Raw genomic sequence first — 26,987 nt, 5'->3', positions numbered from 1 at the left:
AAATAGAATGCTTGTTTTGTTTTTTATTCATGTCAGTCAGCTCTTACATACTGAAAACTGGCTTATAACATACTGGTTTTCAAGGATGTGTGTGTGCTTCTTAAGAGAGAACAATGTTATTGGGATATTGATTAGCTAGATTTATGAATGTATTAATCCCAGGAGGATGACTTATAGATAAGATGGAAGAAAGGCAGAGATGGGAGGGAACCAAAAGAGGGTGTATTCCATCTTCTTGTCCTTATAGAGATTCTCCACATGGAACATGGCATCAGATTCATGATGGTGGAGACCCACAATTTTGGAAGATTATGTTGTGGAACCAAGAGAAAAGCTTTTATCAATTGTCTCCCACAGCCATACTGGTTCCAGCTGGTTTGGGTAGATTTATCTTTGCTATTTGAATGGTTGTTGTTAAGGAGCTTGGGTTGTGGTGAAAGAAAAGAGATGGCTATTGTGGACATCATAGCAGGAGAATTTGAAGAAGGGAGAGAAAAAGAGAAAGGAGAGGTACGGTAGAGAACCTTGAGAGTCTTTGCTTTTAACAATTTTCCCCACGGAGCGGAGGGCCTTTGACATAGCTCAAAGCCAGTTCCAGGGGTGAGCATCAGTTGTTTGTCTGACATGAAAGAGATAAGAAGCACATTTGTTTTGTGAACATTTTTAGCCTTTTGCTGATATGAAAAAAGAAACAAATGATTTTATAAGGAAAAAAGTAAAGGAGGAGACTCAAACGCTAGTCTTAGGATCAGAGGCTAGTGTCTGGGTTCACACATCAGGAGGGCATCATCTATACAAGTCTGTGTTGAAGAACTGTCTGAATGAATGGAGTCAGTTGGTAACTAGAGAGTAGCCTAGAAATAGAAGACATAATAGCTATTTAAGAAATAATCACAAGTATAGATCCAGAGGTCTGTGAAGAGTTTTAAAATTAGTTTTAAATAGAATTTGTTATTAAGGAATGAGGTAAATGAAAAATTAATGATAGAACTCTGAAAGATTTGTTTTATGATATTTAAAATAGGTTATATGGAAAAGGCGTTAGAGTGGATAATGAATTTGTTATAGATGACCTCAAAATTCATTTCTATTTTTGGTGGTGGTGGGGTCAGGGCTTTATTAATAAGAGTATTGACTCACTATATAGGTCATATTAGCCTTGAACTCACAAAACATCAACCTGTCTGTACCTCCTGAATGCTAAGATTAAAAGCTTATCCCACCAAAGTTAATTGCTTTAATTTAATTTAATTTAATTTAATTGTGAGGTTTAAAAATATTAAGCCACAAACAGAGAAAGGTAATAGCCTGACTACTTAAAAGGCTTAAAATAGCCCAAAAAATAATTTTGTCTTTGAATCTATAACATTCTAACTCTCCAAACTCCATGGTTGAAATTTTAATACAATGTGCAGCTGGTTGAAGTTTCAACAGAGATGTAGCTTCCTTTTGGCACCCCAGCTTATAAGTTCTTTTATGAGCCATGTGACCTGCCTTTGTATGTGGTGGTATGTTTCCTGCCCCAAGTGCCTTGGAGCTTATTCCTAGGTCTGATGAAGATGAGACTGAGGTGTCAGGAAAGTAGATCTTCAGGAGAAAAAATATTATCAAATTATTATCAAAGAAAAGAGAAAATCAATATTTATAGAATGAATTTTTTGTATGATGCTCAGACACAAAATCCAAACAGTTGTAAATAAACCTTAGTCATTTTCCTGTGCAGGACTCTTAGTCCAAGAAACAGGATGCCAAGGCTGCTTTTCCTAGAAGTTCTAGCAGATTAATAATCCAAAAACTTATTATAAAGCCCTGGATATCACAAGAGAGATTTTTATACACGTTTGGCTCCTTTGTCTTTTGTGTATGGCTCCATACATTCTGATTGGGGGTTTAAACTATTAGGTCATAATGGCTTGAATAAGAAGGGAGAGGGAGGAAAGGGCAAGGAGGATAGCTCAGACTGCACATTCACCAGAATACTGGCCAACCCTTGTGACCATTTCCTGTTTTTCTTTCTCTTAGGGCCTCCTCCTCCTACCACATTCCCAAGTAGTCATCTTGATTCAACAGTCATTTAAGCCAGAGTTTGTCAATGTTACCATGGAAAAAACAAAAAACAATTAATAATTAAATATGTATTAAATTTTTCCTATTGGTTTCTTGTGTGAGTCAGGGACGCTAATGATTTTTAACTCCTTTATGTTTTTAACAATATGTTAGAGGTGTTTTTAAATTTTATTTTATCATTCTGTTTGTATGAGTATTTTGCCTGGCACCTACAGAGGCCAGAAGAGGGTATCCAATCTTCTGGAATTGGAGTTACAGATAGTTGTGAGCCACCATGGGGTTCTGGGAACTGAACCCAGGTCCTCTTCAAGAGCAGCCAGTGCTCTCTTAATTGCTGAGCCATCTCTTCAGCCCAAGATTGATTTAAAAACAAATGAAAAAGAGAGTTTAAATCTTGGACTGGAGAGATGACTCAGTAGTTAAGAGTACAGGCTTCTCTTAAAGAGGACCTGGGTTCAGTTCCCAGATCCCACATGGTATCTCACAGTCATTTCCAACTCTAATTGCAGAAGATCAGATGCAGCACACACAGTTTGTCTTCTAGGCTCCAACTGGCTCCATTCCATCACTGCCACTTTTCATGATGGTCATCTCATGGTACTGGCATCTCCAAAACTTATGTGGTCTTCTGCTGCAGTAGGGCCACACTTTCACCAATAGCCTCTCCTGAGCTAGCTGCCTTCTTGGTGTCAAGCCTCAACTTCTCTGTATAACCCCTTTGATCCTGAACCTTCAACTGCCCCTGAGGCTGAATCATCACCAATGACTTCTATGGCCTCTCTTAGTGCCAAGCCACAGCTGCTCTCCATGACCCCTTCATGCCATCCAAACCGGTACCACCTGGGTGACTCTTACACTACCAAGTTCAGCTGCCGGTGTAAGGTATAACTTTGACCACCTCTGGAACATAGCTTTGTTGAGCTTTCAGGAAAAACTCATATTTCACCTCAAGGTTGCTGGTCTCATTTTAATCACTGATAATTTCTCAGATCCAGCAGACCAGTATCAAGTATCCCAGCAAAGCAAAGATTTCACTAGTAGTTCTAAAATCTTGTTAATCAGAACCACAGAATCTTAATTCAAACTAATAAATGGCCCCAAAAGAGCCACTAAACTTCCCTCTGAAACTTCACAAGCTGGGCCTCAGTCTTCTGTATAGCCCTCAACATTTTATCTTCCAAGCTCCTATAGAAAGGCTCACCAAGTATTGAAGACTCAGTGGCTTTTCTTGCAAAAAGTTACTAAGTCCTTTCACATTCCTCCCCAAAACAACATGTTCATGTTCATGTCTGTCACACCAATATCCCATTATCCTGCTACCACCTTGTCTTAGTTAGGGTTTCTGTTGCTGCGATGAAACACTATAAACAAAAGGCAAGTTGGGGAGGAAATGGTTTATTGGAATTGTTTCACATCATTGTCCATCATGATGGAAGTCAGGACAGGAACTCAAGCAGGACAGGGACCTGGGAGCAGGAGCTGATACAGAGACCATGAGGGTGCTGCTTACTGACTTGCTTCCCATGGCTTGCTCAGTCTGCTATTTATAGAACCCAGGACTTCCTGCCCAGAGATAGCACCACCCACAATGGTTTGGACCTTCCCACATCAATAACTAATTAAGAAAATGCTCTACAGCTGAATATTATGGAGGCATTTTCTTACTTGAGGTTCCATCCTCTCAGATGACTCTAGCTTGTTTCAAGATGATAGAAAACTCTCCAGCACATCGTCAGAGATAATGAAGCAGGTTGTTCTAAAGAGGTTGATACCAGAGCTGACATGGGAAGCATGGTCTGCACTCCAGAGAGTGAACTAAAAGTTGTGTGCTGCCATCTTGATCCTCCAAGCCATTTTCCTCTTTTCCTTTCTCCCTGCTACTGTCTAGCATGGCAGACTCAAGTACATCCTGGACTAGATCAAATGTTTTAGTTAAATGTTAACACATATTTGAATGATTTTTTTCATATTGTTTTCTATACAATGTTATATTTGCTCCCATTTAGATATGTTCTTTTTTGGGTGTTACAGAGTTAGTAAATCAAGTAACAGCCATTCACCTGAGAACTCTCTGGAAATACCCCTGGAGCAAGGAGATTCAGTAGTTACTAAGTGTTTTAAAATTAACTTTGATACTAACAAGAAAATTGCTGAAAAAGTCAATGAACACAAAGTACCTGATTCTAAGGAAAAAAATTCAGAAAGCAGAACCACTGGATGCTACAAACCACCAGCTATTCCTAACACGAGTTCATTTGAGGGAATAGTGAGCTGCATTGGTGACGATGGAACTATATTTGTAGTGCCTAAATTATCAGGTAAGGTCCATTCTGTTATTAATCTTTCTTCAGTGACTCTGGGCCTAGCAGCTCAAGTTTTCTATGGTAGACACACCAGGAAATCTTGGCAGGATTTAACCTCTCTGAACCTCATTTTCAGGGACTCGTTAGGGGGACTAGATGATTTCACCCAGAACATGTAGAATGCTTTTAATAATCCTAGATAAGCGATTTAAGGGCTTTTTTAGTTATTTTAAATGATAAATTATTTCTGCATACTGTTACCAGAGCTCCCCAGCCAGAGGCTTGTCTATGGGGCTCATGCTTTCTACATTATGGAGAAATCAGAGCCTAACTAGATGGCTAAGCGGTTAAGAGTACATACTTCTCTTTCAGAAGCCCCAAGTTCAGACTCCAGCACCCAGCATGGGTGGCTCAAAACCTGTAACCACAGCTCCAGAATATCCAGCATTGTTTTCTGACCTTCTTGGGTATCTGCACTCAATGCACATAGATATGCTTGCATAGATATGCTTGCATACATATAATTAAAAATAAAAATAAATCTTAAAAAAGGAGTGAAGGAACAAGCTAGAAAATGGCTGAGTAGTTAAGGACAAGCAGTTTTATGTGGTAGTCATCAGGGTAGGGATCTTTGTGCTAAGGCAGACTGTTCCAGGACTAGATGCACTTTGCCCTATCATTTGACTGTCAGGTGCAGAGATGGGAAGTGGCAGCTCCTGATGGACAGAAATAGGAATTACAAGGCTTCTGTGGAAGGCTGAGATTAGGTTTCTGTTTACTTGATAAGAATCCTGTTTACCCAGTAAGAATCTTCCTGGATTGGGCTAGGGCCCTCATGTTAGGACATTGGATATTGCCATTTTGAGGCCTGCTTTGTAACTACAAGAGGCTGAACTTAAAGATGAACTTCAAAGAGCATATTAAGGGAAAGCTTCCACTCTACAGCCTGTCAGAGTGGACGCAGGAGTGTGTGTGTGCGCGTGTGTGCGTGCGTGCGTGCGTGCGTGCGAGAGAGAGAGAGAAGGGGGGGGAGGCGGAGAGGGGAGAGGGAGAGATGTGTTTATGCATAAATGTACAAACATGTCAGATCCCCTGAAGCTGAAGTTACATATGTTTGCAGAACCTCTGGCTTGTCACATGGGTGCTGAAAATGAACTCTGATCCTCATGATTGCTCAGCAAACATTCTTAACCACTGAGCCATCTCTCTAGCCACGTAAATTTTCTTTTAGAATCTCTTTTAGAAGAACATCCTTATCAAAATCCATGTAGTCAATACAAAATTTTGCAACAACTTCTATAATAAAATTTAATTAATGTTGCCTTATATTAAGAAAAAACTTATATTTTGAATAAACTGTATTGTTTTAAATGCTTATTTTCTAACATTTTTGACAATCAGAAATCATAGTGTTGTAGTCAAAACATTTAAATGTTTTATGAAACTTAGTTGACTCAAATATGTAAGACTTTATTGGGTTTTTTTTTTAATTATAAGTATGTATGAGGGCATCTTTATGCCACAGTATACATATGAAGGGCAAAGGACAGTGTTGAGGGGTGGGTTTACTGTGGGACCTGGGGATCAAACTCAGGTTGTCAGGTTTGCATAGCAAACACTTTTACCCACTTAGCCATCTTTCTTGCAATCATCCATTTCAAGAAAAAAATCACTTCACTTTTTTTTCTTTTTAAATATTACTGTATTTATGTGTATGTGTCTGCCATGTGTGTGCTAGTACCAAAGGAAGAGTGTGTTGGAGCCCCTGAAGTTTGAGACACTAATACTTATAAGCTACCAATCTGAGTGCTAGATCCTTTGGAAGAGCATCAAGCACTCTTAACCACTGAGCCAAACGCCAAGCCCCCATTTCAGTAAGATTTAATAACACCTAAATTTTTACAGTAAGGCAGTAAAGATTGATTAGGCCTTTGAACAGATGATTAAATGCAAAATATATTTATATCAGAATAAAAGAAATTAAGATCACCTGCTTATATTCTAAACCTCCTATTTAGTTATTTTTAATTATATGTATGTGTTGGGAGAGGTATATACATGTGAGTTTGGATGCCCATGGATACATAGGGCATTAGATCTTTGGCGTTAATAGGTGTTTGCCAGCCACCCCAAACAAGCTCAGGTCCTGTACAAGAATACTACATGATCTTAACCACTGAGTCATTTCCCCAGACCCATAAACCTATTTGTTTAATTAATCCATTAATTAATTTTATGTTAATTGGGGTTGGGGTGGCTGTGAAAACCAGAGGAGGTTTGGAATTGACATAGGTAGTTGTAACCCGGGCTCTAGACTTATGGAAGGGCAGTGAGCACTCTTAAACATTAAGCTATCTTTTCAAAATTTTTCTATAAATCAATTTGGTTTGCTTTGGTCTTCCCCTCAGTCTTGAATTCCAAAATTAATGTTTCAAAGAAGTGGATCCGAGGGTTAACAGTTGACTATCTGTATTTCAGTTAAGCTTGACTGAGATAAAAATCTTGAATCACCAAATTTATTTTTAAAAGGAAGAAAAAAAACCAGGTTACTGTTCCAAGAAATCCAAAAGTCATCCTTAAAATGTTCACACATTTTAAATTAGGTATACCAAGAATAATTTTAGTATGCAATGATTCTTTTAAATAAAAAAAGAAGTTGAACATACATTCAGTAATTATGTTTAGAGGAAGACTGAGTTTTTAATTTCCTTCTATTTTGACGTGTAATTCCTGTGAGATTGCTTCATCTCATGTGGCCAGACACCTCAAGACTCCAGTTAAGACCCAAGTTACCTAGAATTACCTGGAGAGCCAAAGGGAACATTTGTAACTGTAGAGTCTAAGGGACCCCCAATGTAGGTACATCTAATTGCCACAACATTAAATTTTCAGCCTTCATTAAGTCAATTATCAGAGCTCTACATTAAAACACAAAATGACATAAACACTTTACATTAATTTCAGAAGCACTGTGTGTGTGTGTGTGTGTGTGTGTGTGTGTGTTGGCTTTGTTTTGTTTTGTTCAATACAGGATTTCACTGTGTATCCTTGGCTACTTGGAACTTGTTTTGTAGCCAAGGGTGGTCCAAAATTCATACAGATCTAACTATTTTTTTTAATCTTCTAAGTGCTAAGATTGAATGCATGTATCACCTAAACACTCTAAAGGAATTAGTCAGCTAAACTCTCTTAGAGCCAACAAAATACCATAGGCATTCCCCGTGTTAACATAAATTACAAATATGTTTGTTGTTGTTTGTTTTGTTTTTCAAGACAGAATTTCTCTGTGTAGTCCTGGCTGTCCTGAAACTCACTCTGTAGACCAGTCTGGCCTCAAACTCACAGAGGTCCACCTTTCTCTGCCTCCTGAGTACTGAGATTAAAGGTGTGCAACACCATACCAAGCTAGGTCTCACAAATTTTAAATCAAAATCAGATATAGGCAAGTCAGTTGTCCCAAGAATCTTCATCTTGATTCCACAGCACAGCAAAGGCTACACCAATGACTATTCAAGCCTCTGACAGTGAAGATATTTTATACCAGCTTGTACTGCAAGCTGACCAAGAAAAAGCCAATTGATTAAGACATGGAGATAAAAATTAAGCCCAAGTCTAAAGGTACATGCCAAATTAGGCAACACTGAAAGCAAAGTGAGTGCTCTGCCAAACAAAATCTGACTTCTGCTGTTACATAAGCAGCCATTCAGCACACAGCTTAAGACATGGAAGGACGTTCAGCAGCTTAGAGTCCTTGGGATTGCAGAGAGCACTGTCACTGTAACTGGAGCTTTAGGCCAAGCTCAGATACTGTTGCAGAAGAAACTTGAATAACAGAGTTGATATTTTAAAGGATTTATTAATAAACTTGCATAGAAGACATTAAGTCACACAGTGTAGAAATTAGCTAAGGGAATGCTGCCTCCAAAATACCCCAAAGTTAAGTAGTGTGCTAACTAGGCCTGTTAGAGACAGCGAATTTAGGATAGCAGGATGTAAATGTTTATTCACCAGGACTGACCAGCAATTAATCTTGTTTCTCAGACCAAAGGTGACAGCCCTGACTACAACTAGCTATTAGACCCATTTCTCTATCAGAGAAAGTAGTGCAAGGTGACAACCATCTTTAAGTCTTGGCCTGCCATAAAGTCTCTGGTTTCCTTCTTAAGAAAAGCATAATTTTCCAAGTGGGCAAGATAACAGCTATTTGAAAAGAGATGGCACTGATGTGTTTAAATATAATTTTGCAATAGTATCTTTGCAAGGTAAATCCTCTAACCTAACTAAATGGCAAGATTTGCAGTCTCCTGTTTTTGTTTAAATTGTTCATAGGATAAACTAGGACCTAAACCTGAAAGAGATTTAAGGATGATAACATATGTGGAATGACAAGTCCAAGATGTACATAAGTTAATAGAATCTTTTATTCATGGCCACCTTCCCTTTGGGCATTAGCCAGATGTTACAATATCTCATTTTACAGAGTTTGAAATAAATTCTCACCCATAAAAACATGGGTGCATATTTCTGCTACAGTACCAGTCCTAAAGAGTCAAGGTAGGACTGAAGATTGAGCTTGCTTGAGTGTTTGCTTAACTTGCAAAAGCCCTGAGTTTGGGTCCCCAGCACCCTGAAAAATCCTTTTTTCTCTGATATCAAAAACATGTTCTATTGTATGATTTTATTTTTTTATTTTATTCTTTTATGTACAATTCTCCTTTTTTGTTGTTGTTTTATTTATTTTTGCCTGTTTTTATATGTCATTAGGGCAAGCAGGGGCCTCTTTCTTTTTTTTTCTTTTCTGATGTTTTGAGACAGCATTGCACTATGTGGCCCAGGCTGGCCTTTTTTTTTTTAGTCTCCTGAGACTGCTTCTCACTGGTACGACTATAGGAATGTACTCCTCAACCTCACCTTATAGTATTACTTGTCACGTCTTAAATAACTCCATAACTGAGTTTTAAAAAGCTGTAAAGAAGACATTTGACTTCACTTTTGTAAAAGTTTAATAATTTTGGCTTAGCTCATTGCCTAGTGTGCTTTACTTTCCCACTGCTAGGTAAAGCTACCTTTACCAAAACTCCTAGTTCCACGCTCAACAGTGTGGGTACCTGCACAGGACATACAGAGACCACACCAGTGGGAACACAGGCCTGTGTGGAGGAAATTGTCACAAGAGCCCACCCCAAGATGGATAGCCATGTACACACGTAACTATATAAACGAGGTCATGAGTTGATGGCACAGACTGGGGACTTGGGAAGAGTTGGATCCAAGAGGGAAGTGGAAAGAATAAAAGCATAAAACCCTCAAATTTAAAAAAAATATTCCATAGATGCATGGATTTTTCTAAACTTTGTTTAATATATATATATATATATATATATATATATATATATATATATATATATTCCCCTTAACCTTAATATAGCCTTTTCCCTCTTTAATATATATTGTGTAGTGTACACATAAGTTACTTGTTCTATGTCCCATCTGTCAGTACAAAACACAGCTCTTGCTCCAATGAGTATGAAAAAAAATCAGTTATTCTAAGCAGTCTATGAGTGACTGTAGCTCAGGAACATGGATTCAAGTCTCCCTGAATGATATGTCCCAGTGTGGAAGTGGTTGAATTTTTTTTTAATAATCACAGAACAACAACAACAAAAAAAATCATAAATCAGTGCATTTGGATGCTCTCTATGAAAAAAGAAAATGAAAGTTTGAATTTGTTAAAATAAGATGAAATCACAGCAAATACCTGATTGAGGGACCATTGAGAAGACTTGGAACCCGGACTTGCATGAAATGGGTGCTTTCTGAAATGATCTCTAATTCCCTCATGTAACTCTACCTCTCACGGGCTTAGGCTCCCTGAGGGGACACCCAATGATAGTGGTTTAGTAGCTATCAATATAATGGCATTCTCCTCCCATTTGCTAAGCACCTGAATGCAGGTTTTTCCGTTTGATAACTAGAAAACCTGTGAATACTTCAGACCTAGAATAACAACAGCCAGTCTAGAAGCTTCATTTCACATGTTTAAGCATTATTAAAACTGTTTGGCTGTCATGAACTGGTGTCCCATCCAGTTCTTTTGGGTACAGATAATGTGGGTAGATGCTGTCATTCTCAATATACAGAGAACAAACTCAGGTTTATACACCCACCTAAGACAGTGAACTAAAGAAGCAAGACTGAGGTGATCAACTCCAGAGCTGGCCTTCATTAGAACCAGTTATGGGAGCATATAGATACTATGGAAATAATGGGGCAATTTGTATGAAAAAAAAATTAAAGATGGCTGAGGAGATAGTTCAGTCAGGAAAGTGCTTGCCAGATAACATATGAGTCTCAGTTCCATCTCCAGAACCCACTTAAAAAGCCAAGTGTGAGGTTGAGAACGCTCAGTGGGTAAAGAGCTTGCTAAACAAAGATGACCTCAGATCTCTAGACTCACATAAAACCTGGTGTGGAAGCACATGTCTGTAACCCCCAAAGCTGGGAGCACAGACAGGAATTCACTAGCCAGCCCCGTTTAGTTATAAAACAATGAATTCCAGGTTCAGTAAAAGACCCTGTCTCCAAAAATGAGGTGAAGAAGCAATTGAGGGATCTGGACATCAATGTCATGTTCCACAAGCGCTCACATGGGCAAGCATTCTGCATTCAACATCTGCACTCAGCATGCATGCACTCTCTCTCACACACACTATTAGAAAATACCTTTATTTTAGAAAGTGGGCATGGTGACACGAGGAAACAGTGATAAGTGGATCTTTGGGGCTTGCTGATCAGCCAGCCTAATCTATAGCTAGTTCCTCAAAAGAGTGAGATCTAGTCTCAGTAAGAAAAAGGTAGACCTGGCTGGAGAGATGGCTTAGTGGTTAAGAGCCCTGTTTGCTCTTTCAGAGGTCCTGAGTTCAATTCCCAGCAACCACATGGTGGCTCACAGCCATCTATAATGGGATCTGATGCCCTCTTCTGACAAATCTGAAAACAGCTACAGTGTACTCATATAAATAAATAAATAATTTAAAAAGAGAAAAAAGGTAGACCAATGTCGATTAATGACATTTGTGGTTGTCTTCTAGTTTCCCCATGTACCTTCACACACGTGTACACACCAAGAAAAGTTAAAATTTTAATTTATATTTTTAGTATTATCTCTACCTAAGCATAGACTTAAGTATAGCACAGGTCATGTATTATCTGTGCTGTCAAACTGACACCTCAAACCCTTAGTTCTTTCATGTCAGGCTATCTGGAATATGTTTAATTGACAAGAGTGCTTTATGATAATTGTATATTCAGAATAGCAAAGATAAAGTATTCAAATGCTGCAAGTTTAAAAAAAAATTTTTTTTTGAGACAGGGTTTCTCCGTGTAGTCTACGTTGTCCTAGAATTTACTCTGTAGACCAGGCTGGCCTCAAACTCAGAGACCCACCTGCCTCCACCTCCCAAGTGCTGAGATTAAAGGTGTGTATAGCCACCACCTGATTGTTAGTAAAACTTTTAAAAACATGTAATAAATGCTGCCTGAATTAAATGTTTGTAAAAATTCTGTTGGAAGCTTGATCTTAATTCTTTGTATTACCTAAGTTAGGAAGGAATTAGATTGTTGGTAAAACATAAATAATAACATATTTTCCTAAATGTATTTTCAATAAATTCTACAGAGCTTGAGCTCATAAAAATGATGGATGAAATTCAAAGTAATCTAAAGTGCCTTGGTCTTTTGGAGCCATATTCCTGGAAAAAGGGAGAACCTTGTGCAGTGAGAGGATCTGATACTCTGTGGTACCGAGGCAAAGTCATGGAAGTTGTGGGAGGCACCATCCGGGTGAGTCTTAACTAATCACTAGAGGAGTGAATGGTCAGAAATTAGATTAAAACACCTTTTGGTGAACTTAAAAAGATAAATACATTACATTGTTATTTGTAACAAGAATTTTTCTTTTTGTTTTCTTTTGTTGCTCTTGCTATTTTTGTTCTGTTTGGGTTTTGGTTTTGAGACAGGGTTTCACTATGTAGACTGTCCATGCTATTTGATACCCTCCCACCTGAGCCTCCCAAGTGCCAGGATTACAGACCTGCACCACTAAACCCGCCTTTGTTTTCAAATAGATTGGAAAGTGAATCATGAGGAAATCACTGCAGGTGGGATGTGACCACTCGTGCCTAAAGGACATACCATTTAGTTGTAACTGGTAGCCCTATGTGCACACGTTATTAAGTAAAACAACTTATTAGCTCCTTGGCAAATTTGTTTAAGATCCATCTTTCTGAGTTATGAGTTAGTTTACCTTACAAAACAGTGATATAGTACCTACATTTCTTTCAGACTCTTTAAAAATAGCTTCATGTATAGAAAAATGAAAGTATAAAACATAAGTATAAATATATCAAGTTACTAAGTAAAGTGACGAAATATTAAAGAAAAACATTTTTCATTTTTACTTGAACAGAAATTTACCTTGTTTGATGATAGTACCTAATAATTATTAGATAGTTCAAGTTTCAGCTTCTTTTACATGTATGGATCTTGTAGAATTACTATACTTTTCCAGTGAAACATCACTCCAAGAAGTCTCATTCAGGTCCCACCTCAAGGTTACTCTTGGAACAATTTAAACAGAATCAGGAGAATGAGCAGATACAAGATTTACACAGCAAGGATAGTGTCAGAATTACTTCTAAGTATATACAGCAGTGTTGATCTCTTCAAAGATTTGTTATCTAGTGTTATCTTGCATCATGAACACATTACCACATTGAAAACATTTGGACAGACCTTGTTTTCTTCAGCTACACAGAGAGACCCTGTTTCAAAAGCAAGCAAACAAGAAACCTTATTACTACTCCTGATTTTAAGATCGTTTAACACTTGAGTAATCAAAAGTAGAGCATTTCAAAAGCTAGCTAACTGAGGGATTTAATATTCAGGTGTTTTGGTTTTGGTTTTAAACTTTTATTTTAAGTTATGCAGGTGTGTTTGTGTGTAGGTATGTGCAAGTGTGTGCATGTGTTTGCAGAGGCCAGAGCCTCAGGAGCTGGAATTACAGGTGGCAGCTGTGAACTGCTTGATGCTGTTGCTAGGAATCTTAACTCAGATCTTCTGCAAGAGGTGCACATGCTCTTCACTGCTGAGCTCTCTCTCCAGCCCTGTTTTAGTGTGTTCTTTGTGTGTATTTGTGGGGTCTCATGTGAACCACTACATGCATGTAGAAGTCAGAGGGAAGCCCTGTGGAATCAGGTCTCTCCTTCCATCTTTAGATTATTTCAGAGATTGAACTCTGATTGTCAGGTTACTCAGCAAGCACTTTTATCTGCCGAGTCCTCTTACCAGCCTCTTAATACCCAGGTTTTAAAAATAATGTTTGACTTATAGGCTACTTGTATGAACACCTCTTTTAACAATGAAATTTCATTCTCTATGAGATGAGAGAATATATATTTTCTTTTTTGTTAAAAAAGAAATCAAATCTATTTAGTTATCCTTCCAGGATATGGATGTGTGATCTTCCTTTCCCCCTTTTATAAGACATGGTCTCAGTATGCAGATCTGGCCGATCTGGAACTAAATGTGTAGACCAGGCTGGTCTTTAACTCATTACCTCTCTCTGTTCCTGTGTGTTAGGATGCCCTTCCATTGGGTACAACCTTTTGGCTTGTTTTGTCTTCTTTAGACTGTGTAGCATAGGCAGGCCTTGAGATCCAAACCCTCCTGCCTCAGCCTCCTAAGAGCTGAGATATAGACACAAGCCATTGCCTTTCTGTTCCTTTGTGCACATTGGTTTGTTGTTTGAGACAGGGTCTTGCTGTTTAGCCATGGCTGGTATAGAACACATGATGTGACTCAGGCTGTTCTTGAACTTGTTGCAGTCCTTCTGCTGGAGTTTGAGCCACCTTAAGACCCAGTTAAATTTTAAAATGTTGTTATCGTTAGTCAGGATAGGGGTGGGGGGGAATGCTTCCTGCTACACATGTCGGAGTCAGAATGGTTTTGTGGAGTCAGTTCTTTCCTTTCACATTTCCATGCATTCCAGGGATCAAACTCAGGCCTTCAATCTTAGAGGGAGGAAGAAAGAGAGGGTGTCATGTGGGTGTTTTGCCTGTGTGTAGTCTGTGCACCATGTGTGTAGAGTGATCCCAGGAGCCAGAAAATAGTGTCAGATCCCCTGAAACTGGAGTTACAGACAGGTTGTGAGCTATCATTTGGGTTCTAGGGATTGATTGAACCCATATCCTCTAGAAGAGCAACCAGTGCTCTTCAGTGATAAACCATAGCCCCGCCGCCATCACAACAAAATAAAAAACTTTTTAAAACTAGAAAATCCCCTTTGTCATCCAGCTTTTAGTAATAAAATTTTTTAAAGGCTTGTTCTATTTTAATGACTAATTCATGGGAGGCCACAGCCAGGCCACTATGTACAGACATGAGGGAAGCTTTGTTTCTTGGTTTCTTCCTCCTTAGACAGTCTTGATGATCTCTTCCTTCTTAGCCTAGAGGTGCTTCTCCCGGCATTTCAGTGCTTCCTTGGTTTTAGACCTTTGAGCCTCAGCTTGGTCAGCCAGTAGCTTCTTGTAGGTCTTGTCTGCCTTCAGTTTGTGGATATGTTCCATGAGAATCCACTTGTTTTTTAATACATTCCCTTTGACCTTCAGGTACAGGCTGTGATACATAGGGCAGTCAGTCTTTCTTAGATTCCAGGTATCTCCTGAGAAGCCGGCGCATGATCCTCACTCATCCTTCTCATCCAGGGCACCTGTTCGGGCATCCGAGCATTGGCAGTACCCTTCCTCTTCCCTATGCCCTTATGCCTGCCTTTCCCTCCCCACCCCTCCACCCGCCACCCCCACCCCCACCCCCACCCCTGCAGTGAGCCAGGAAATGGGCTTCCGGATGATCAACCCATCTTTGATCAGCTTCCTGATCTGCTGACGGGAGGTGGCATTGGCGATTTCATTGGTCTCATTGGAATCCAACAAGACCTTCTTTTTACCACAGCGGAGGACACTAGAGGCAAGCCTCTTCTGTAGCCTGAGCATACTCATGGCTGCAGATGCAGCAGCGAAAGGCTTAGTAATATATTTTAACCAAACATTTACTTGGTCTGTTTTAGGTCCAGTATTTGGATCATGGGTTTACTGAGAAGATCCCGCAGTGTCATCTTTATCCTATTTTGCTATATCCTGATACACCCCAGTTTTGTATTCCCTGTCAACTCTATCAGACTTTACCGGTGAGCACTTAGTAGTTTGTGGGGAGTTGATTTTAAATATTGTCTTATATTAGTAATACTTTAGAAATTAGAGTATGTAATTAAGTCGCTTTCAAATGTAATACAAATTTTTCTTTTAAGTTTTTGGTGGTGGTGGGGTGATGGTGGTGGTGGTTTTACTCTGTCTGTTTCTAAAGGTAGGGTCTCACTGTATAGCCTTTGGTGTCATGGAACTCACTATGTAGACAAGGCTGACCTCAAACTCAGAGATTCTCCTGCCTCTACCTCCCAAGTACTGAGATTAAAGACATGCGCCACAATACTTGGCTAAGAGTTTGTTTTTGTTTTTAATGTGTCTGAGCTGAGTGTTTTGCCTACATGTGTGTAAGTAAGTATACCATGTGCATGTAGAAGGCCAGAGATGGAGTCTAGAGTCCCTGAACTGGAGTTACAGATGCTCCTCAGCTATCATGTAGGTAGAGTTAGACACCATGTGGGTGCTGGGGACCAACGCAGGTCCTCTGAAATAACAGGAAGTGTTCTTAACCACTGAGTTTTTTTCTCCAGCCCTCACCTGTAGCCCCCAATACAAAATTTAAAAATACCTACAAGTAAAAGACAGCTCCAGGCTTTTAATGAGGAATATTACAAAATTATATTGCAGTATATAAAACCTATGAGTAAATGGCTCATAGTATATATTTGTGCTATGCTGATAAGGGAGAAGATCCTAATTCTCCAGTGTTAGCAATAACAAAGCTCAAACTGTAAACTCCTTTCCTTTTCCTGCTGTAGTTTTTGGGGGTCAAGGGTCAGGAATGGCTCAGCTGGGTGGTTTTGAAATGAAACCTTTGTGACTGAAGATGTCATTGGAGTATGTCCATTCAGAGGATCCCTGGGGACCCATGTGCTCCTTGCAAAGGACTCCTTACATGGCTGCTATCTCACCTAGAGGTCTGACATGTTAAGAAATTTTAAAGTTTTAAATTTAACATGTTATCTTTAAGTTTGGGGGGTTGTTTTAGAAAGTTCTTTTGGTGAAGTGGTCTTGTAATTTTTGAGAAAAGATCTTTTGTAGCCCAGGCTGGTCTCTAACTCCCCCTGTAGTAGAAGATGACCTTGAATTCTGATTTTCCTGCTTTCATTTCCCAGGTGATGGGGTCTTAGGTATGTGCCACCATACCTAGTCATTGTGATTCTGATGATCAAATCCAGGATCCTCATACATGCTAGGCAAGCACTCTACTGGCTAAGCTGTGTCCCCTGCCCTAGTTTATGCTTTGAAAGCATGAGATGTTGAGTACAGTAGGGAGAAGCTCAGGCAAATATGATTTTTTAAAGATGTATTTCTAATATTATATTGTATTTCTAATACATATTCATGTGCGGGTATGTACATAAGTATTGTGGGCATGTATATAAGTAAGAGTACCCACACAGTCCAGAAGGGGAGTCACATGTCCTGGAGCTAGTTACAGGTAGCTGTAAGCTGTCCAGCATGGACACTGGGAACCAAATCCAGTCCTCTGAAAGAGGAGGAAGAACTCACAGCTGCTGAACCATCTCTCCAGCCCTGAAATAGACATTTTAAAGATAATTTTTATTGACTGCCCATGTGTACTTAGTTCCACTACCAGGTATTCCCTGCTTATGACTATTTCTTTATGGCTTAATTTATTCTTTCCTGGTCACACACTATAGAAGTATACATGTGTTCATTACACACAGGTTGGGAATGTCTGGCAGCCAGATGCCATAGAGCTGCTTCAGGAGCTGCTTTCAAAGAGAGAGGTGGACATTCACATGATGGTAAGTGGGCTTTAAAGTATAGTCGGATGAAACTGTTTGCCATGAAGTAATTTGAAGACTATTTTTATGACAGGCCATGTTATATGTGTCATTTATATATGAATATGTTATTTGTTAACATATAAGACTTTGCTATTTTGGTTCCTATGCTTGTTTTGAGCAAGCCTAAACAAGTTGCTGAGACATTTCATAAGTATTAAAGTGGATGATTGAAAGATTTGTCACTAATAGTTTCCTTGCATAAGTGCAGGCAATATGACATTGTTGACGTGGAGTCAGCTGTCATACAGCACTGTGTATGGAGCACAAAGTCCTACAGAGCATGTCACAATCTCTAGCCCCAGAGTCCTCCCATAGTTAGTAAAGCAAGCAATCCATAACGCAACATGGCATAAGCCAGGGGATTGGTGGGAAGACAGCACAGCAGGACTTAAGCATGGAGAATGGAAGGTGACAGTCCTGAGAAAGAAGCAGAAGGTGTCCTGGGACAGCATAGGAATAGTCTGGTAGAGGATAGAGGTTTCTAGAAAGGGGAGGAATGGCGAGTAGTATACAAGAGTGGCCCTGTGACATAATAAGCTGCGCAGTGACATAATAAAGTTAGTCCACAACTGGTTGAGGCCTGGTGTCAGGAGAGAAGAAAATGGTTAGGAAAATATTTCTATACTCAAGAGCCTCAGTATCCACCTAAGTAAGGAAGCTGGTATGTTAGCAGCAGGAGTTCTTACCCAGCTACTCCAAGAATCCTCAAGTCTCCTAATGTAAGGTGGAAATTAAAAGTTCTTACATAGTCAAGATAGCTTTCTTTACAACTTAGTTTTCAGTAAATCCACCACTTGATTTGCAGATTGTGAGTGCTCAGTGCTCCTTAACCCATTTGACTCCATACTTTGCCTGAGTATGCTCCTCCAGCATTAGCTACACTTAAGAAGTGCTGCTGAGGCCCGAACAAAACAGTCAGAAACCATGTCTATGGAGCCTCCACATTCATGGTGGAAACCAGACAAGAGATAAAGGAATAGTGGCCTCAGTGATCTCTACAGTGTACTAGGCAGATAAGGCCTTGGCAGCAGAGAACTCTGGTATAGAAATGCAGCTGGGAAAGGGGTTCTGTGCTAACACAGTGATCAGGTGACATTTCAGTCAAGGCTGTAAGGTATGGCAAGACAGGGCGTGCTGTTGCTGGGAGAAGGTACCAAGGACCCACGTAGAAATGGCAGTGTTTGAAAGGAGTCACAGAGAAGCGGCTGTGAGGCCCGAGCCTACACTGCCACAGAAGCACACAAGGTCTGACACAAAATATATTCTAGTATTTCCTTCCTGTTGCCTCATATGGCTGGTTAGTAGAAAACAGAAGCAGACGGATCTGCCCAAAACTGTTTCCCCTTCCTCTATGAGGATGTGAATTTGGAGAAAGGTGAAACTAATGGAAATGGGGAAGAGATTACCACAGAAATAGTCAGCATAGCCAGTGGGTATGCCAGTGCATGGTAAAAGTGAGTGACCAAGTCGTCAGTGCTAAAGCCATCATGATGATCGCTCTTTTGAGAATGTTGATTTCTTCTGGTTCCTGATGTTTTGGAGATTTTTAGTTAAAATTCATTTCGTCTGCTCTTAACCTGTTATTAGTATAAAAATTAGTGTAAATTAGTATAAATTAGTATCATCCAAAGATGATCCTTCTGTAGTTGTTAGTATAACTAGGAAATCTGATACAGCTACTCAAGTATATTTTATAGAGAGTTACTGCTTCATAATCTGCTAAAGTATCAGGGAGAAAGTGCTTTGCAGTGAGTCACTACTCAAATTGTGTGAGTGTGCTATTGTCAGAAACCCAGTTTCATACTTGTTGACTATAAAATCTTAGGCACCAAGTAAAGTATTTAAAGTAACAGTCTTCATTATTGAATTTAATAGGAATTGCCTGACAATCCATGGGGGAAACTGTCTGTCCATCTCTATTTTGATGGGATGTCACTTTCTCATTTTATGGCCCATCATAAATACTGTATTTTTGAACATACTGAAGAGATATTTAAAGAAGTAAGTGAACTGATTTCCTATATAATTACACTTTAACTGATTATTTAAAATGTCACATTCTGTCTTACACCTCAAGACTTTTGATATGTTTCCTATAGCTCAGGTTGGCCTTAAAATCCTAATTCTTGTTCCTCCTTAAATCTTTCTAGCTTCTGGGTTTGCAGGCAGGTGCCACCACATTCTGCAGTTCTGAAATGTGACCTACCTACCGACTTGATCTATTAAGGGAGGGGAGAGTCTAAGATGAGAATTTCTCAATTCCTTTTTTTTTTTTTTTTTTGAAAAATAACTACCATGCTTTGTATGTCCCAAAAAACATTTCATTTACATTAAAACTCTATTACTGTTTTTCAACCTTCTGCTCTAGTAGGGCGCATGTCTTTAATCCTAGCTCTCGGGAAGCAGAGGCAGGTGGATTTCTGAGTTCGAGGCCAGCCTGGTCTACAGAGTGAGTTCCAGGACAGTCAGGGCTATACAGAGAAACCCTGTCTCAAAAAAAAAAGAAAAAGAAAAAGAAAAAAGAAAGGAAGGAAGAAAGGAAGGAAGGAAGGACGGGGAGGGAGGAAGGGGAGGAGGAGGGGAGGGGGAGGGGACAGGGACGGGGATGGGGAGGGGAGGGGGGAGGGGAGGGGGATGGGGATGGGGAGGGGAAGGGAAGAACAAAGATTGTTAGCTAGTGTTAGCTAGTAGTGTTGAATTTGAACATAAGGTGCACTGTATAAAATTTGTATAAAATTTTATGCCAGTAAATGGCTCTGTCCCAACTTAAAATGTCTTTTGACCTGAACTAGAAGCCGTATATTACAAGATAAGTCCCTAAACCCAAAACCCAAAATATTATAAACTAAAATTGAAAATGTTTCTGGTGCCAACAGATTGTGAGTACTAGCATTCAAATTTTAGCTGAGCATGATGGAACAGGCCTGTAACTCCAGTACCTGCAGGTAGAAACAGTGCTATTAGAAGAGCCAGGTCTCTCTGCTCCTCCCTGTTCCAGAGACAGTCACATCTTCTCGTGCAGTGCCAGCCTTGTTCCATAGACAAAATGGTGAAGGTTGGTGTGAACGGATTTGGCCGTATTGGGTGCCTGGTTACCAGGGCTGCCTTCTGCTTTGCATTGACAAAGTAAAGATTGTTGCCATCAATGACCCCTTCATTGACCTCAACTACATGGTCTACACGTTCAGTATGACTCCACCCATGACAAGTTCAATGGCACAATCAAGACTGAGAATGGAAAGCTTGTCATCAATGGGAAGCCCATCACCATCTTCCAGGAGTGAGATCCTGCTAACACCAAATGGGTGATGGTATTGAGTATGTCATGGAGTCTGCTGGCGTCTTCACCACCATGGAGAAGACTGGGGCCCACTTGAAGGGTGGGGCCAAAACAGTCATCATCTCTGCCCCCTTCTGCTGATCCCCCCATGTTTATGATGGGTGTGAACCATGAGAAATATGACAACTCGCTCAAGATTGTCAGCAATGCATCCTGCACCACCAACTGCTTAGCCGCCCTGGCCAAGGTCATCCATGACAACTTTGGCATCATGGAAGAGCTCATGTCCATGGTCCATGCCATCACTGCCACTCAGAAGACTGTAGATGGCCCCTCAGGAAAGCTGTGGCGTGATGACCGTGGGGCTGCCCAGAACATCATCCCTGCATCCACTGGTGCTGCCAAGGCTGTGGGCAAGATCATCCCAGAGCTAAATGGGAAGATCACTGGTATGGCCTTGCACCCCAGTGTATCTGTTGTGGATCTGACATGCCGCCTGGAGAAACCTGCCAAGTATGATGACATCAAGAAGGTAGTGAAGCAGGCATCTAAGGGCCTACTGAAGGGCATCCTAGACTACACTGAGGACCAGGTTGTCTCCTGTGACTTCAACAGCAACTCTCATTCTTCCACCTTTGATGCTGGGGCTGGCATTGCTCTCAGTGATAACTTTGTAAAGCTCATTTCCTAGTATGACAATGAATATGACTACAGCAACAGGGTTGTGGACTTTATGGCCTACATGGCCTCCAAGGAGTAAGAAACCTTGGACCACCCACCCCAGCAAGGACACTGAGAGCAAGAGAGAGGCCCTTGGTTGCTGAAGAGTCCCTGTCCCCAACACTGAGTATCTCCCTCACAGTTTCCATCCCAGACCCCCATAATAACAGGAGGGGCCTAGGGAGCTCTCCCTACTCTTAAATACCAATAAATGTTTGCTGCACCAAAAGAAAAAAAAGAGAGAGAGAGAGATGATCTGGGTCATCCTTAAACTGCCTAATGAATTCAAGATCAGCCTGTGCTGCATGAGACCCTGACTCGGAAAATAAAATAGGATCTTTGTCTTGTTTTTAAACATTTTATTGTTTTCATTTTTGCTTTATGTGTATGAATGTCTTGCCTCCATTTGTGGATAACATGCATGGCTAGTGTCCCAATGGCATCAGAAAGAGGGTCTCAGATCCCCTGGGACTGGAGTTACAGATTCTAGGACTTGAGCCTGGGTCTTTTAGCAGAGCAAGTGCTTTTAACAGCTGAGCCATATCTCTAGCCTCTTACTTGTTTTATAAGCCCTGAAGATAGAACCTATGGTCTGGTCTTATGCATGCTAGGTATCCTACCACTGAGACCTACCTGAGCACTTCCCCTACTTTTGAGACAGAGTCTACCCTTCAACTCACTCTGTAGGCTGGCTTTGCACCCTGATATCTTCTTACCTCAACCTTTTGATTAGCAAGACCTATAACAGGCCTATGCTGCCAAAGTCAGCTAACATTCAGATCTTATAGCATTTTAAATTATTCAGTTTAGGAATGCTCAACCAATATTGGCATAAATAACCCCAAATATAAACAACTAAAAAGTTTAATTTGTTCTGGTGTCAAATATAAGGGATATGGAGCCTTTGTAACTTACTTCTTGTTTGTATTCCCATGGAGCACTCAGATACACACATTAACATTACCTTCAGTAAAGCTTGTTCCATTAGCTTGGGGTGGGAAGGTTGTGTGTACATATGGTGTAGGAGCCAGAGGGCAGCTTAAGGTCTCCTCTATCTGCTGGCCTGGACCTCAGCAAATAGGCTAGGTTGGCTGATCATCTCCACTTTGCCAGTGTTGGATTACAAGTACACATCACCGTGCCTGGCTTCTTTTACATGAATTCTCAGAATTAAACTTTGGTCCTAAACTTGGAGGGCCAACACTTTACCAACTGAGCCATCTTCCCAGGCTTGGTGATTTTGCCTTCAATGGTTTTGGTATTTCATACTTCAAGCTGCTGAAAACCCTTCAGAGGACAGTCCACGATAACATATCACAAGATTGTTTGTCAAGAGTCACAGTTCACTTGTTAGGCTTGGTTTTTCCTTTCTTTTTTAACTTTTAAATTGCATTTTATTTATTTTGGGTGTATGTGTGTATACATATGGATGCTGAAGTACATGTGCGGAGGTTAGAGCACAACTCTTAAGAGCTGATTCTCTCCTTTCATCACATGGGCTTCAGGGATCAAACTCAGGGCATCAGGCTTGGCAGCAAGCACCTTTACTGGCTGAGTCCTTTCATCAGCCTTCAGTGTTTTGGGGTTTTTTGGGGGGGGGGTGTATTATTAATATATTATTTGAGAAAACAGCAGATTGCAAGAAAATACTGAGTTTTCCATCAACATAAAAAATTTCTTGTGTTGAGTATGAGGTGAGTGATGGAGAGCTTGCTTTGCTTCATGGGCCCAAGGTTCATTTCCAGCACTGGCTTAGTGAAGCTGTGGCGAGCCAGTGTGGTGCAGACAGCACTGAGGAGGCAGAGCAGGTGACCTCTCTGAGGCCGGCCAGTGCTACCAAGTGTACACAGTGAGAGCCTATCTCAAAAAAGAATAAATAGGAAAACCACATCTCATCACAGAGAAGCTGTGACATCACTCTGTGCCTATACCCCTCACTGCAACTGTTGCCTTACAGCAGAGGGGTGTGAAAGTGCTGTTGATTCCACAGCGTTTATAAAGACTGTTCAGTCTCTCTGAGTTGTGCTCTTTTGTTGGAAATAAGGAGCAAGGGTAGTAAATCACTGAAATGTTCAGAAAAAATTTAGGGAGTCTTGGAACTGAAATATAAATAGAATATGTAAATAGTAGATATTTCTGTGTTAACTTGAAAAGCTAGGTGCGTACCAGCATGACTTACACATCCTAATTTTTGTAAAGTACAGAAATGCCTTAAAGCAGTATTTTGCTTGTAGGTAAAAGTAGATTTTTAGTGATGAATAATATTATATTATTTTAGAAACCAAGAGGTCAGAATAAAAAGTATGAAGATGAAAACTGGAAAATAAGATTTGAGGTAAGTTACAACTCAGATATTTCTAAAACCTTTCATCAGCAGAAAGATCTGATACGTGACCAGCAAGATGGCTTAGCTGGCAAGGGCAGTTGCTGCTCAGGCCGAAACCTGAATTTGATACCCAGAACCCAGATGACGGAAGGAGAGGCCTGGTTCCCACGAGTTGTCTTCTGACTGTCATACATACCCACCCTCTGGCTCTTGCTCACCACACATAATAAATTAAAAAGTAAATTAAGAAAAATTTGAAACAGGGTCTCATTATGAAGCTATGTAAATCATGCAAGCCTGAAACTCACAAAGAAAGATGTACCTATCTCTGCCTTCTGAGTGCTGCTATTAAAGGTGTGTGCTTCCATGCCCAGCCATGTTTTTTTCATTAAAAGAATACTTTAAAAGAAGAAAATTTAGCATTATTTTCTTTCTCATATCCACTTTACTGAGCTACTACTTACATACTATAAATTCATTTTCCTACTGAATGAAGTCAAACGATGTATGCTCCTTTATCCTCCTTTTCTCCTTATCTTTTTCTTTCTTTTTAAAAATCATAGTTCTTATTTTTATTACGTTTATTTATTAAGGGGAGGCATGCACATACCATATCCTATATGTGGAGGTCAAAGAACATCTTGAGGGAGTCAATTAAGTCCTTCCCCTTCTGGGTCCTGGGGATTCAGTTCAGGTCATCAAGTTTGTGAGCAAGCACATGTATCGGCGAAGCCATCTCACAGCCCTCTCAGTCGGTTGCCAGTGTTTATGCATGTAAGATTTAGCAGTACTTGATCTGTTTAATATCAAGCAAAAGTTCCAGTGTGTCTTCTGTTCATTCACTTATCTGTTGATGAGCGGTGGCTTATGTCCACCGTTTGGTGACTGTGGGCACGACTTTGCATAAGCACTCGTGTGTATGCTTCCTTGTGGGTGTTCAGGAGGAACAGTACTCGGTCTGATGATAAATAAGTTTGAGACTTCAAGGAGCTTGAGACCATTCTGCAGTGACGTCACTGCATTACTCACAAGTCGGAGTATGCAGGTGCTTCATTTTCTTCATAGCCTCTGACTTTTCCTTCACATCCTAGGGTACATGTCCAGTAGTTTATCATTGTGTGTGTTACCTATTTTTCTGATGATTAGTAATGTTGAACTTTTTCCCATGGGGATAAATATCTTTAATGTTTTTTAGAGAAATTCAAATTCACTATTTTAGTTCAATTATCTTTTTATTGTAGTTGTAGGAATTCTTCATATATGTTATATACAAGTTATTTTCAGATGCATAATTTGCAGATTTTTTCTTCTATTCTGTGGGTTGACATTTTACTTTGTCTGTGTGTGTGTGTCTGTGTGTGTGTGTGTCTGTGTGTTTTGTAACAAGTTCCTACAAAGTAGCCCAGGCTAGCCTAGGTCACTATGTAACTTAAACTGACCTTAAATTTATAGTCCTCCTGCCTCAACCTCCTGAGTGCTGAGTGCACAAGTCTATAGCTTGCAGTTTATTGCACTATATTGATTTTTATTATTTTTATTATGTGTGTGAGTACCTATATGTATGTGGGTTTGTGCACAAGAGTGTAGATGTCCTCAGGACGGGTATGGCCCTCATGCCTCACTGACAACGACAGGGGGACCGGAGCCATACAAGGTCCCCTTCAATTACTGGAGGTCAGCCTCTATCCCTGCCTTCGTAAGATTAGATTCGCCACAGCCCGTCTATACTTAGAGAAGGGAGGAGATGTCAGGGGCAGCCCTGCTTACACACTGAAGGCCTAAAATCAGCCATAGGCCTAAAATCAGCAATAGGCCTGTCATACATGTATACTAACATCAAGTCTTGGGTCTCTGTGGATAAACACTGAAACAGATGGCTATAAGCTATTGTAAACAGGCAGTTTTTGTGACAATTTACCAGCCTGAGTAGTCATAGACCTTGTAAATAGGTAGCCTTGGCAGATATTACCAACTAGATAAGGACAAGTGAGTCATAGGCAGAATCATAGTGACCTATCCCCTGAACCCTCACCCAGCTGATACCCTGTTCTGAAAAATATCTGTATTCCCCCTGAACACCCACGCTCCAGTGTCATCCCCTTCCCCACGTCCTGCCTTTTTGTGTTTATAATCCCTGTGTGAATGAGTATAAGTTACAATTTGAAAAAAAATAAATAAATTATACATACATACATACATACATACATACATACATACATATATACATATACATATATGTATGAGTGTAGATGTCCTCAGAGACCAGAAGAAGACATCACATTCTTAAAGCTATAGCAGTTACAGGCAGTTGTGAGCCACCTGAGTACTAGAAACTAAACTGAGTTCCTCTACAAGTGCAGTAAGCATTCTTTCACACACACACCCCATTTCTTTTAGAGCTTTTAAATTTAATGAAATCCAATTCGTCTTTTTTGTCCTTTGCATCACTTTTGATTCTGTAAGAGTTTCTCTGTCATTTGGTTTTTAAGGTGTGGGGATCAGATCCTAGTGCCTTACAAATGCTAGGCAAAACGATCATTGAACTGTACCCCTAGGAGGACTTAAGTTTCTTGGCACAGTTTCATTTCTATGTTTATAAAACGTGAAGTGCTTCTTACTTTGTAAAGAGTAAAATTACAAAATGGGTGTCACATTTTGCAAAACTTTTCTATGTTTAGATATTTTGCCCCCATTTGGAAATATTAATTAGTAACAAAGAAACCTATGAATTTGAATATAATGACTTTTTTATTTATGTTACTACATTCCTAAAGAGGAAGATACTGCTGGTCTTTGCAGGAAACCTGCACTTACACCATGTATATTCCTTTGCTTTAACTGCTGACTCCCATGATCCTCTTGAGAATTATATGCATTTGTTTTTATTCCTTTGCTTTAACTGCTGACTCCCATGATCCTCTTGAGAATTATATGCATTTGTTTTTCCCTTATACATTATAGAACTTAAGAAAGAATCTTCTTTAACTTATCTCTTGTGAGCATTTCATGTGTTATTTTAGTTTTCTTATGCAGTAACTACCTATTGCAAAAGTAAATAAATGCAGAGGAATAGGCCCCTCAGCCCCCACATGGATACACAAGCCTTTAATTTTAGCACTTGGGAGGCAGAGACAGGATGATCTCTGTGAATTCCAGACTAGCCTGGGCTACATAGTGTGGCAGTATCTCAAAAAAAAAAAAAAAAGGTGTGGGGGG

At 40.0% G+C, this 26,987-nt stretch overlaps 1 protein-coding gene and 1 pseudogene across 3 annotated transcripts in view; one reads left to right on the top strand and one right to left on the bottom strand.

Annotated features, from left to right (window-relative positions):
- Rnf17 (ring finger protein 17) overlaps window positions 1-26,987 on the top strand; it is a 111,860-nt gene that overhangs the window by 75,763 nt on the left and 9,110 nt on the right. For all 3 annotated transcript variants that reach the window (XM_028787374.1, XM_028787375.1, XM_028787376.1), the window contains 6 exons: window positions 4,099-4,385; window positions 12,049-12,212; window positions 15,496-15,615; window positions 17,323-17,403; window positions 19,321-19,446; window positions 23,724-23,780. In XM_028787374.1, the coding sequence (XP_028643207.1) occupies window positions 4,099-4,385; window positions 12,049-12,212; window positions 15,496-15,615; window positions 17,323-17,403; window positions 19,321-19,446; window positions 23,724-23,780 (835 nt within the window). The remainder of the gene's footprint in view (window positions 1-4,098; window positions 4,386-12,048; window positions 12,213-15,495; window positions 15,616-17,322; window positions 17,404-19,320; window positions 19,447-23,723; window positions 23,781-26,987) is intronic.
- On the bottom strand, window positions 14,797-15,431 carry LOC114638800 (annotated as a pseudogene).

The sequence above is a fragment of the Grammomys surdaster genome, unplaced genomic scaffold (genome assembly GCF_004785775.1).
Source record: "Grammomys surdaster isolate TR1022 unplaced genomic scaffold, NIH_TR_1.0 125630, whole genome shotgun sequence".
Taxonomy (NCBI): Eukaryota; Metazoa; Chordata; class Mammalia; order Rodentia; family Muridae; genus Grammomys; species Grammomys surdaster.
This window is presented reverse-complemented; position numbering and strand designations above follow the sequence as displayed.